Below are 12,918 nucleotides of genomic sequence, written 5' to 3'. Positions count from 1 at the left end.
CTAAAATTGTCTAGAATCGGAATAGAATTTCATAAAACTGTTTACTAATTCAGCAAAATCGGAATATAAACTAATATGATTACTAAAATGTCTTTGTCCCAAGTAATGTAAATACTAAATTGCCCATATTCCAAGTATATAGTTTTTATATTTTTGATAAATTTAAAAAAAAAAAACTTTGTGAAAAAGCTTTAAAAAGAATTTGTACGGTTTATCATTTTTTTTTTTGAAATGTCAAAAAGATATTTATGTAGTCAATATTAAAAAACCCAACTGAGATCCCTCCTTGCTCTGCTTCCCCATCCCTCAATTATTTTTCGTTCACCTGGAGCCCAAACTACACCCCATCACCCAATTCTTTTCAGCGATCCCCCAAATCTTTTCAGCATCCCCTTCTTCTGATCATCCCTTCTTCTTCTTGCTCCCTTCTGATTCTTCTTCTTGTTTTATTCTGATTCTTCTTCTACATCCGCCAATTGTTTTTTCTTTCTCGTGAAGGCCACACTACACCCCATCCCATTCCCCAATTCTTTTCAGCTTCTCCATCTTCTTCTTCTTCCCTTCTGATTTTTCTCCTCCTGATTTTTCTTCTCCCTTGATATTGGTCATTGCCCGCAAAGATACAGAGAAGCAAAGAAAGAGGTGGAAGACGAGATAAGGGTATTTTGGGTAGAAAAATGGGATTCCAGATAGAGACTTTCACCACGAATTCAATCCCACCTATTGTTCGGGGGAATGGTTCCGGGTAAATTGGGAGTCTGATTCCCATATTAGATGGGTCCCACATACATTTCATTCTTGTCCCACTCCCCTTATGTAAACGTGCCAGAAGATCATCGGGTTCCACCGTTCAACTTTCAATGTTAAATATGATCAATCACTTATAATTATTTTAAAATCACTTTCAAATAATTTTTAAAATATTAATAATTTCTCATAAATAACAACTGTTAAGTTTCTACTATTCTACTTTCAATCTTAGTCGCCCAGTGCCGTGGTTTTGAAAAAGCTGCTCCTGCTTTTCCACTTTGTTTTTTTGTTTTCAAAAGCAGCGCCTGCTTTGCTTTTCCACTTTTTTTTTTTTCTTTTCAAAAAGCAGCTCCTGCTTTTGCTTTTCCACTTTGTTTTTAACTTCAAAAAGCGGCTTTTTCACTTTGTTGTTTTCTTCTTTTTCAAAACTGTCCTATTATGTGTCGGTACACTTTTGTCTTCCTAGGCCTGGACCGAAGGTGCTATAATTTCAGTAAGAATTAGTTTAATAATTGATTAACGTTTATTAAATTCAGATTTTACAGGAATAACATGATTTATCTATTTATTATATGCTAAGAAAATTCGTTAAAAAATAAGATTTTTTTTTAACTTTCAATCATTTCATATTTTTAGCACAATATTTTGATAATGTTGACATAGAAATTGTGCCAAAAACATGAGATGATAGAGAACTCGTAGAGAGTAATTTTGAAGAGTCTTTTTAGCATTTCTCTTCATTATATAATAGTTAGATTATTAAATTTGGTTGAACTTTAGCATAATTAATATTTAAAGAGTAATATCAAAAACAAAAAAAATTAAATTACGACATTGCAAAATAAAAAACATAATAAACCATATAGCGAAAAAATTTAAATGAGAATGTGACTAACATTGGTTGGGAATTAATGTAAGAGGAAATATAATGAGGTAGATCTTAATTGTTTCTACCCTCATATTCTTGAAAAACAAATATGAGCATTCTTTTTAATGTCAATAAAGCATCTTTCAGAGTTTCCAATAATCTTTTAGATGGTCTGTCTTTTTCATGTTCCTTTATTTCCTCTTTTCCTCTCTTCCTCTCGTTTACCCTGCACCTTCCGCCCGGCAAGTGTGTTGTTTCTCAAGTCAATACCTAAACATTATTATATTATAAACTTCTGTTTTTGTAGATTGAAGGATCTTGACTTGGGGTTTAGGTGTTTGAGTATCATCGGTTTGGCAACACAAACACAACCACCGCCTTATTTTTCAGTCGTAATCTGAACCACTGCAGTGCTATACAGTGGATATAGCCATGGCTGCCCAAGGTGCCTCCTCTTCATCATCCTCCTCAAAACTCTGGAAGTACGACGTGTTCTTGAGCTTTAGAGGCGAAGACACACGCAAGGGCTTCACGGGCCATCTCCGCACAGCATTGGAAGAAAAGGGCTACAAGACCTTTATTGATGAGGACGATTTGAAAAGAGGGGAAGAAATAAAACCCGAACTGTTGCGGGCCATCGAAGAGTCGAGGATCTCTATCATTGTATTCTCAAAGAGGTACGCGGATTCGAGTTGGTGTCTCAACGAGCTGGTGAAGATCATGGAGTGCAGATCCAAACTGGAGCAACATGTTTTGCCAATATTCTATGATGTTGAAGCTTCAGACATCAGGAAGCAGGAAGGTAGTCTAGCCCCAATGTTTCAGAAGCACGAAGAGAACATCTGTAAAGAAGAAGATGGCAAAAAAGGGGAAGCCAAGAGAGAAAGGGTAAAGCAATGGAGAGAGGCTCTTACTGAAGCTGCAAACTTGTCTGGTTACGATCTTAAAAACACTGAGAACGGGTAACTATTTCTTTTATTCAACTTTAATTATTTAACTGAAAAATTTATAGAACTCCTTTTTCTTTGCCTTTAACCCATCATATATATTTTTCCAGACTGCACGTCGTATTTGATAGAGTATAGCTTGATGTATAGGATGATGACATGTGTAATTAGATTAGAAGATGAGTTAGTTAAGGCAGTTAGTCTTGTTGTTAGAAGTATATAAATATCTCAACCTCTTGTATTACTTAGTGGTTAAGAAATATATCAAGAACATTCATTCTCTCTCTCTTCTCTCTGAGTTGTTATCTCTCTCTCTAGAATATCTGTATACAATTTCATAGATTTAGTTACATTTACATGGTATCACTCGCCTTTGTTGCCTGCGCTTGATCGTCGATCCTCCGTCTCTGCTTCCGCTCGCCTCGACGGTATAATTGTTCTTGGAATTTGTCTTCGGTATCTTCAATTCTCTTCGTCTTCTCAAAATCCTGATTTCTAGGGTTTTATTTTGTGTTCTTGGTTGATCGTCTTCCTGCGTCGATCATTTTTCTCTGCTCTTTTGGTCAGTGCCTTCCACCTGTTTGCTAAAAGGTCTCACTGAGTTTGTCTGAAGCAATTTCAATGGTGACTGCCTTGCAACTTCAAATTGTACAATCTCCGATTACTGCCCTAATCTCCTCCATTTCGACTTCTGTGAATGTCAAATTGGATGACTCCAACTACCTTAATTGGCATTTTCAGATCCAACTCTTGTTGGAAAGCAATGGCATTATGGGGTTTGTTGATGGCTCACATCCCTGTCCTCCTCAATTTTCGGATCAATCTGGTGGCTCTGGTATGAACTCTAGCTCTAATGCTTCTATTGCAACAGATGAGTTTATGATTTGGAAAATGCATGATAAGGCTGTAATGCAACTGCTCACTGCTACTCTTTCGCCTGCGACTCTATCTTGTGCTATTGGTAGTAAGAGTTCTCAGGATATATGGATTCGTTTGAAAGAACAATTCTATACTGTGTCTAAGACTAGCATCTTTCAAATGAAATCTAATCTCCAAACTATTAAGAAGGGTTCTGATTCGGTGTCCCAGTATCTTCATAGGATAAAAGAGGCTCGGGATTACTTATCTGCTGCTGGAGTTCATTTTGCTGATGAAGATATTGTTATCCTTGCTCTCAATGGATTACCCTCTGAATATAATACTTTTCGGTGTGTCATTAGAGGTCGGGAGAATGTGATATCTCTTAAAGAGTTTCGGTCTCAGTTGCTTGCTGAAGAGACTATGGTTGAGAATTCTATCACTACACCATTTACTGCAATGGTTGCAAATAATGTTTCGCATTCCGGAAAGGGTGCTTCTGGTCAGTCTCAGTTCTTTTCTGGTGGTTATAAGCAGTTCAATGGCAACAGAAACAAAGGAAAAGGCAAGTTTAATCAAGGGTTTCGGTCTTATCCACCCAAACCGTCTTTTTCCACTCAAACACATGTGCTACCAACACCGAATCCGGGCATCCTTGGTCACTCTCCTGTGCAGTCTTATGGCCATTCAAGTGTTGCCTTGGTGCAAACCTGTCAACTGTGTCATGCTGAAGGACACACCGCACCATTCTGCCGGTCTAAACCTTCTGACAGAGTTAATTGTCAAATCTGTGGCAAGCACAATCACACCACATGGTATTGTTTTTATAATGATAAAGGTCCTAATTTTGTTGGTAATCCCAGTCAGTTTTATCCGTCTCAGCTGCATTCCTCAACCTTTGGTGCTCCCGGGTACAATGTTTCTAGTCAGCCTTCTGCCATGAATGGACATCAATTCTCTCCTCAGGCTATGCATACTGTGATGCCTCAGTCTCCTTCCGTGGCATCTCCTTCTTCCTCTAATCCTCAAGTGTGGCTCACTGACTCTGGTGCTACCAATCACATGACTTCTGATCTCAGCAACTTATCTCTGGCATCTCCATATCCTACATCTGAGATTGTACAAACTGCCAATGGTGAAGGTTTGCCTGTATCTCATATTGGCAGTACTGTTCTTAATCTTTCTACAGTTAATTCTGTTCCTCCAATGAAGCTCAATTCTGTGTTATATGTTCCGAAGTTAACCCAAAATTTATTGTCTGTGCATCGGATCTGTTTGGATAACAATTGCTGGCTAATTTTTGATGCTTTTTGCTTCTGGATTCAGGACAAGGCCACAGGGAGGATCATTTACAAAGGAGTATGCAGTAATGGTCTATACCCGATTCCCTGTCTTTCAACCAATTCTCATGGATCCAATTCAGTCCCGTTCCAAGCTAAAGCTCTTCTCGGTCAGCACATTCACTCTACTACTTGGCACCATAGACTAGGTCATCCATCCAATTCTATTGCTTCTTTGATGTTAAAACAAGCTCATATTCCCTGTCCCAAACTATCCTTACCTGTCCTGTGCTCTAGTTGTTTGGAGGGGAAGTTTTGTAAACTTCCTTTTTCTCTCAGTCCACATAAGTCTGTAAAACCCTTTGCTATAGTTCACAGTGACCTTTGGGGTCCAGCTCCTTCTGTTTCTATTGATGGTTACAAGTATTATGTGACCTTTATTGATGAGTGTACACGATACTGCTGGATTTTCCCATTAATAAATAAATCTGATGTTTTTGCCAAATTTGTTGCATTCTATTCCTTTGTTAATACTCAGTTTGCAACCTCTATTCAAACTCTTCAAAGTGATGGAGGGGGAGAGTATGTTAGTAAAGCATTTCAGTCCTTTCTTCTTGCCAAAGGCATTACACATCATAAATCATGTCCATATACCCCAGAGCAAAATGGCCTCGCTGAGCGAAAGCATCGGCATATCATCGAAACAACTGTGACCCTTTTGCAAACTGCTAGATTACCTGCCATGTTTTGGTCCTATGTTTGTCAAACAGCCATCTACCTCATCAATAGAATGCCCACTCCTGTTCTAGGCAATCATTCTCCATTTGAACTATTGTTTGAGCTTCTCCCTGTCATTTCTCATCTTAGATCATTTGGTTGTGCTTGTTATCCGCTATTAAGGCCTTATAATGACTCTAAGCTACAACCAAAGACCACCAAGTGTATTTTCCTGGGGTATGCTACAAACTATAAAGGATATATATGTTATGAGGTTTCTAAACAAAGACTATACATATCCCGACATGTAGTATTTGATGAGTCTCAATTCCCATACAAAGACTTGTTGGTCCATCATACCTCATCACACCTTAGTTCTACCACCCACAGTCCAATACCTGTTTCCACTGATAATGTTGTGATCCCTATGCCTACTGTCCCCATAACATCACAATCCCATTCTGTCTCTTCGGACTTGCCTGGTTCTCCTCCTATGTCACTCTCTCCGATTACCTCATCACCACTATCCTCTCAGTCCATTACTGCTTCTAATACTTCCCAACCTCATGTGGTCCTTGTCAATGGTTCTCCTCCGGCTCAAGGTTCAGAGGTCCCCTTTCATCCTGATACTTTGTTAGTGGTACTGGAGGTTCCACCCATCAATTTACATCCTATGCAAACTCGGAGCAAGAGTGGAATTATCAAGAAGAGGGTTTTATTAGCTACTGTTCAGGAGGCTGCGGGTACTGATTTGTCTCTTATTGAACCTTCTTCCTACAAATCTGCCCTTAAGGATCCCATTTGGTTTAAGGCTATGCAAGAGGAAATCAGTGCTTTACATACACAAGGTACCTGGAATCTGGTGGTTCTTCCTTCTTCGAAGAATTTGGTGGGGTGCAAGTGGATCTTCAAGATCAAGAGACATTCTGATGGTACTATTGCCCGACATAAAGCTCGGTTAGTGGCTAAAGGGTTCAGTCAAGAACCTGGTATTGACTATGGGGAAACATTCAGTCCGGTGGTTAAACCTACCACTGTTCGATTAGTATTGGCTCTTGCAGCTCAGTTTGGTTGGTCCCTTCGCCAACTCGATGTCAAAAATGCTTTTTTACATGGCATTTTAGAAGACGAAGTGTACATGGCTCAGCCTCCTGGGTTTGAAGATGTGCATCATCCTCACCTCGTTTGCAAACTGCAGAAATCTTTATATGGCCTTAAGCAAGCTCCCCGAGCTTGGAATGATCGATTCACCAAGTTCCTGCCTCAGTTGGGGTTTAAAACTACTTATGCCGATTCCTCTTTGTTTGTCAAAACGGTGGATTCTGGTATAGTCATTCTTCTCCTATATGTGGATGATATTATCATCACAGGGAGTGCATCTGCATCCATACAACAGGTTATTACTGCTTTACACACTGAGTTTGACATCAAGGATTTAGGGGATTTGCATTATTTTCTTGGCATTCAAATTTCCCGGACTGCCACTGGTTTATTCTTGTCCCAATCGAAATATGTGTTGGATCTTCTCACCAAAACAGTGATGATCGATGCCAAACCTTGTGACACTCCTTGTTTGCCGTATACCAGGCTTCTCAAAGATGATGGTGATCCATATACCAATCCCACTTTGTACAGAAGTGTGGTAGGTGCCTTGCAGTACCTTACGTTTACAAGGCCGGATATAGCTTTCTTTGTTCATCAAGTGGCTCAGTTCATGCAATCTCCTATGGTTGCTCACTTCACAGCAGTCAAACGCATCTTGCGGTACTTAAAAGGCACCATTAGTCATGGCATTGGTTATTCTCGTGGCTCCCTTCAATTAAAGGCCTTCAGTGATGCTGACTGGGCAGGGGATCCTAATGACCGCCGGTCGACTACTGGCTTGGTTGTGTTTTTCAGGAATAGTCCTATTTCCTGGTCATCCAAGAAGCAACTGACAGTATCCCGGTCGTCTACAGAGGCCGAATATCGTGCCCTGTCATCCACATCAGCAGAATTGGACTGGATCCAGCAACTCTTAGTATTCTTGCAGGTTCCTTTATCCTCCCCACCTGTGTTGTTTTGTGATAATCTGTTTGCCATTGCGTTATCTTTTAATCCCGTTCAACATCAACGCACTAAACACATTGAGATTGATGTTCATTTTGTGCGGGAACGGGTGGCCAAGAAGCAACTCTCTGTGCAGTTTGTGTCGTCCAAAGAGCAGTTTGCTGACATTTTGACTAAAGGATTGAGTTCTCCTTTGTTTCTTATTCACTGTTCCAATCTCATGCTTCGTGCCTCCCAGCATGAGTTTGCGGGGGGATGATAGAGTATAGCTTGATGTATAGGATGATGACATGTGTAATTAGATTAGAAGATGAGTTAGTTAAGGCAGTTAGTCTTGTTGTTAGAAGTATATAAATATCTCAACCTCTTGTATTACTTAGTGGTTAAGAAATATATCAAGAACATTCATTCTCTCTCTCTTCTCTCTGAGTTGTTATCTCTCTCTCTAGAATATCTGTATACAATTTCATAGATTTAGTTACATTTACAGTATTTGTGTCTCTTCCCCTCCACTTAACTCTAGAATTAACACTGTTAATTATTATAGGAATTGAAGTAAATAAACACGAACACCCGACAACCCATCCTTTATCACATTATTACCTTCCCCTACACTTTCACTTTCACACGTTCATTTTCCTCTGTCTCCTCTTCATCCTTTCTATCTCTCTCCTCACACTCACTCCCTTCACCGTCGTCGTCAAAGCCCATGATTTCCGGCTTCAAATCGCGGCGAAGGGTCGAGATGAGCGGCTGCGATTGAAGGTCGATTTGTTGCCATATCTGCTCGGCATCGATTTCGTCGATCAAGACCTGATGTAACGGCGATTTGGGAGTGATTATCGCTCGGGACTACTTGTGCTGTGTATTAATATTTTTTTTGGTTGAAAGGGAGATGAAAAACGGAAGGGGGTTAGGGTTTGGGGTCTCTCGGTGAGAAAATCGCAGAGAGAGATGGTTGAGAGAGGGTTTATTAATTTGGGCATGGTTAGGAACAAGGTATTAAATCAAGGTCAAACAATTTAATGCTTTGGTTTCTTTTTATGTGTATGTATATTTTAAATACGTATTAATCTATTAATAAAATCTTATTTGTCAACCAAAACTTCTTAAAATTATTATTCTAATCTTCTCATTAAAATTGTACAAAAACAGAATATATGAGCAATTTAGTAATTACATACAATACAAATTTTGTTATTTTTTTACACAAACTTCACAACCTGGTAAACATGACACACCCTATTTAAAAGTTAAAAATTAGATGCAAGTGGTCCTTTACAACAATGGTAAAAAGAAGTTGAGCTCTTGCATGACGTCGTGGATTTGAATCTCGTCGGTGGCTAATCTAACATATGATCTAACAAAATTAAGTAGGTTTTCTTTAAGCTCTCGTCTCCTACTTCAACCCCTTCCCCTTCTTCCAAGTTGCAGCCCAAATTTATTTCCTTTTTTTTTATAATTTTTTTTTATTGCTAATCGATTGTAAGGCTAAACTCACTCAATCCCCTTTAATATAGATAATATCATTTGTTCAGAAGAAAAAAATGTGACAAATATTTTTTATAAAAAGTAATACATGAATTTAATAACAAAGTTTTATTTTTTTAAAAGTGACAAAAATATTTTTATAACCATTAATGGACAAATTTAATTACACATGTATAACGTGTGGGCATATGACTAGTAGTTTTTTTTATATTTATTTTGAACAAACGATATTATCTACAATAAAAAGATGAGGTAGGCTTAGCCTCACAATGAGCTAGCAATAATGTGGTTCAAATTCTCCTTTGGCGAGAATCGAACTTAAGATCTGTCACTTACAAGTGAAGAAGAATATCACTAGACTATAATACTAAGAGACGACTAGTAGTTAACAATGTTAACTTTAAAATTAAGTGAAATGACTAATGTAAAAAAAATTGGTAAAGATGCAACTAGGGACGGCAGACCTTGGTCGTTGACTGGGCTTTAACTAGAAAAATTAATTAAATTTGCTTTATGACTTAGATTACATAATTTTGTAGTCCTAAAGCCCCTTATTATGTGATGATACATTTAGTTATGTTTGTTTGTAAATTTTGCTAATTAATGATTGTTTTAAATTTCATAAGAATTAAAGTTTCATGTTAATTTAACGTGCATGGGCATTAGTAGGCGAAATTTTCAAACTAGATTTTCAAAATTGTATGATAATAATTTACCTATTGATGCTAGGTAAATTGTTGTACATGATAATACTCTGTAGGCCCGTTTTGATGCTAGGTGAATATGCAATATATAGGTAAATTACTCAAAAAACAAATTGTACAATTACAGTCTTGCAGATTACGAGAAGTTCAAAATGCATAGATTATGGTTATTGAACACGCAATACAATATTTAAAACACACAAAGAAAATAATTAGCTTTTATTGTCTAGATTGTGTAGGTTATCTAATGGCGTAAGAACAAATTTGATAATAGGTGTTACTGGTATAAGTTGTAAATAATTTGTAATAATAAGGTCACTTATTTGTCTACGTGACAACTTATGTAATAAGAGGTCACCTGTTGATGTGTTTCTTCTAATTAGTTAATTCTTGCAAATAGTAAGTCACTGCAAGTCTGCACTGCCATTTATATTTTCTTACGAATTGTGTTTTCAGGCATGAAGCAAAGCTTATTAAGAAAATTATTTATGAGAATCTTTGGAAATGGCTCCCCAGAACAAAAAAATTACATGTGGCCAAGTTCCCAGTTGGAATCAATTCTCGTGTTCAAGAAATTATCACTTATCTTTCAAGTGGTGAAGGAAATAAGATTCTCATGGTTGGAATTTGGGGGATGGGTGGATTGGGTAAAACAACAGTTGCCAAAGCCATTTATAACCAAATTCATCATGAGTTTGAATTCAAAAGTTTCCTTGCCGACGTTAGCGACACTACAAGTAAACATGGCCTGGTTCATTTGCAAAAAAAACTTAGTTTTGACATCATGGATCAAGAGATTACAATAAGCACTGTTGATGAAGGTATATGTCGGATAGAAGAGCAATTTTCACATAGAAAGGTACTTGTCATCATGGACAACATAGATGGAGTGGAACAACTCAATGCAATAGCTGGAAATCGCAAGTGGTTTGGTCCAGGAAGTAGAATTATCATAACGACACGAGATAAACATCTACTAATAAAAGTGGACAAAGTATATCAGGCTCAAATATTGACTAAAGGAGAAGCTCTAGAACTGTTTAGTTGGCATGCATTTGGAAATAGTTACCCTAATGAAGAATATCTTGAAGTCTCAAAAAAGGTTGTTTCTTATTGTGGAGGTTTGCCACTAGCCCTTGAAGTTTTAGGTTCTTTTTTGTGTGAAAGACCCCAAAAAGTGTGGAATAGTCAATTGGAGAAATTGGAAAGAACTCCTGATGGAAAAATAATAAAACCACTAAGAATGAGCTTTGACGGGCTAGATGATACGGAGAAGGCTACATTTCTTAACATATCTTGTTTCTTTATTGGAGAGGACGAGGACCGTGTTGCAAAATTGTTAGATGTGTGTGGATTTTCTGCAACAGTAGGAATCAACGTCCTCTGTGAACGATGCCTTGTAACTGTTGAAGGCAACAAGTTGAATATGCATGATTTGCTTCGAGAAATGGCTAGAATAATCATTTCTGATAAATCTATTGGTGACCCTGGAAAATGGAGTAGGTTGTGGAGTCGTGAAGATGTCACCAATGTATTGACATATCAATCTGTAAGTACATTCCCAATTTAATTTTGGATTAATGCATCATACAAGAAAATCATATATGTAACCCGCATATGTGTATCATATAGTACTTGCATATATGTACGTGATTTTGCCTAATAAATAATAATACATGTAAACATATGCAATCCCTTTCTTACGCAGTATAACCCTTTGTTAACAGGGAACTGAAGAAGTTGAAGGACTTGCTCTACATTTGCCTTATGGTTATGACAATGCTAGTTTCAGTACAGAAGCATTTGCCAATATGAAGAAACTGAGACTGCTTCATCTAAAAAATGTACGGCTCAATGGAGAATACAAACATCTTCCCAAAGAGTTAATATGGTTTCGCTGGAAACTATGCCCTTTAAAGTCCATACGAGATGACTTTTTTAATCAACCAAGACTAGTTGTTTTAGAGATGCAGTGGAGCAAACTGGTACAAGTTTGGGAGGGTTCCAAGGTACAATGAATTACACCTGATGATGTTGTGTTTCTATTTGTTTTTTGGATTTCTTCTCTTTTTTTATAACATCTTCATTTCAGATATTAATTTCAATTTTCTTTTGATTTTCTGCAACAGTCTTTACATAACTTGAAAACCCTTGATCTCAGCTATTCTCGTTCCTTACAGAAATCACCGGACTTTTCACAAGTCCCAAATCTTGAAGAGTTGATATTGGAAGGGTGTGAGAGTTTGACGGAGATTCACCCCTCCATTGGTCATCTTAAAAGACTTTCTTTGGTGAACCTTTCAGGATGTCATTATAAGCTTATTTCTCTTCCAAGGGATTTCTATAAATTGAAATCTATTGAGACTCTTCTTCTTAATTACTGTCGAAAATTCAGAGAATTGCATGAGGATATAGGGGAGATGATATCACTGAGAACACTAGAAGCAAAGCAAACAGACATAAGAGAAGTACCACCTTCCATAGTAAGATTGAAGAATCTCACTCGTTTATCCCTTGACCGCATCAGCGTAGAGCTCAAAGGAGAATACAAACATCTTCCCAAAGAGTTAATACGGTTGCGTTGGGACCTATGCCCCTTAAAGTCCATACCAGATGACTTTTTTAATCAAGATAAACTAGTTGTTTTAGAGATGCAGTGGAGCGAACTGGTACAAGTTTGGGAGGGTTCCAAGGTACAATAAATTACACCTGATGATGTTGTGTTTCTATTTGTTTTTTGGATTTCTTCTTTTTTTTTTTAATAACATCTTCATTTCGGATATTAATTTCAATTTTCTTTTGATTTTCTGCAACAGTCGCTTCATAACTTGAAAACCCTTGATCTTAGCTATTCCCGTTCCTTACAGAAATCACCGGACTTTTCACAAGTCCCAAATCTTGAAGAGTTGATATTGGAAGGGTGTGAGAGTTTGACCGAGATTCACCCCTCCATTGGTCATCTTAAAAGACTTTCTTTGGTGAACCTTAGAGACTGTCATAAGCTTATTTCTCTTCCAAGGGATTTCTATAAATTGAAATCTGTTGAGACTCTTCTTCTTAATATGTGTTCAAAATTCATAGAACTGCATGAGGATATAGGGGAGATGATATCACTGAGAACACTTGAAGCTGAGCGAACAGCCATAAGAGAAGTACCACCTTCCATTGGTCATCTTAAAAGACTTTCTTTGGTGAACCTTAGACACTGTCATAAGCTTATTTCTCTTCCAAGGGATTTCTATAAATTGAAATCT

At 37.6% G+C, this 12,918-nt stretch overlaps 1 protein-coding gene across 13 annotated transcripts in view; it reads left to right on the top strand.

Moving 5' to 3' along the window:
* The first annotated feature begins 293 nt into the window (after positions 1-293).
* LOC103452349 (disease resistance protein RPV1-like) overlaps positions 294-12,918 on the top strand; it is a 25,455-nt gene continuing 12,830 nt past the window's right edge. For 5 of the 13 annotated variants that reach the window (XR_011571639.1, XR_011571638.1, XR_011571634.1 and 2 more), the window contains exons 1-5: positions 1,029-2,580; positions 10,121-11,213; positions 11,392-11,673; positions 11,794-12,357; positions 12,481-12,918. The exon at positions 12,481-12,918 is cut by the window's right edge and continues 336 nt beyond it. Coding sequence is in view for 7 of the 13 variants with exons in the window: in XM_070805564.1 (XP_070661665.1) it covers positions 2,051-2,580; positions 10,121-11,213; positions 11,392-11,673; positions 11,794-12,357; positions 12,481-12,918 (2,907 nt within the window). In the remaining 6 variants the exon portion in view is untranslated. Of the gene's footprint in view, positions 2,581-10,120; positions 11,214-11,391; positions 11,674-11,793; positions 12,358-12,480 lie in introns of all 13 variants that reach the window. The other 8 variants (XR_011571659.1, XM_070805571.1, XM_070805566.1 and 5 more) reach the window with 3 other exon arrangements.

The sequence above is a fragment of the Malus domestica genome, chromosome 02 (genome assembly GCF_042453785.1).
Source record: "Malus domestica chromosome 02, GDT2T_hap1".
In the NCBI taxonomy this organism is placed as follows: Eukaryota; Viridiplantae; Streptophyta; class Magnoliopsida; order Rosales; family Rosaceae; genus Malus; species Malus domestica.
This window is presented reverse-complemented; position numbering and strand designations above follow the sequence as displayed.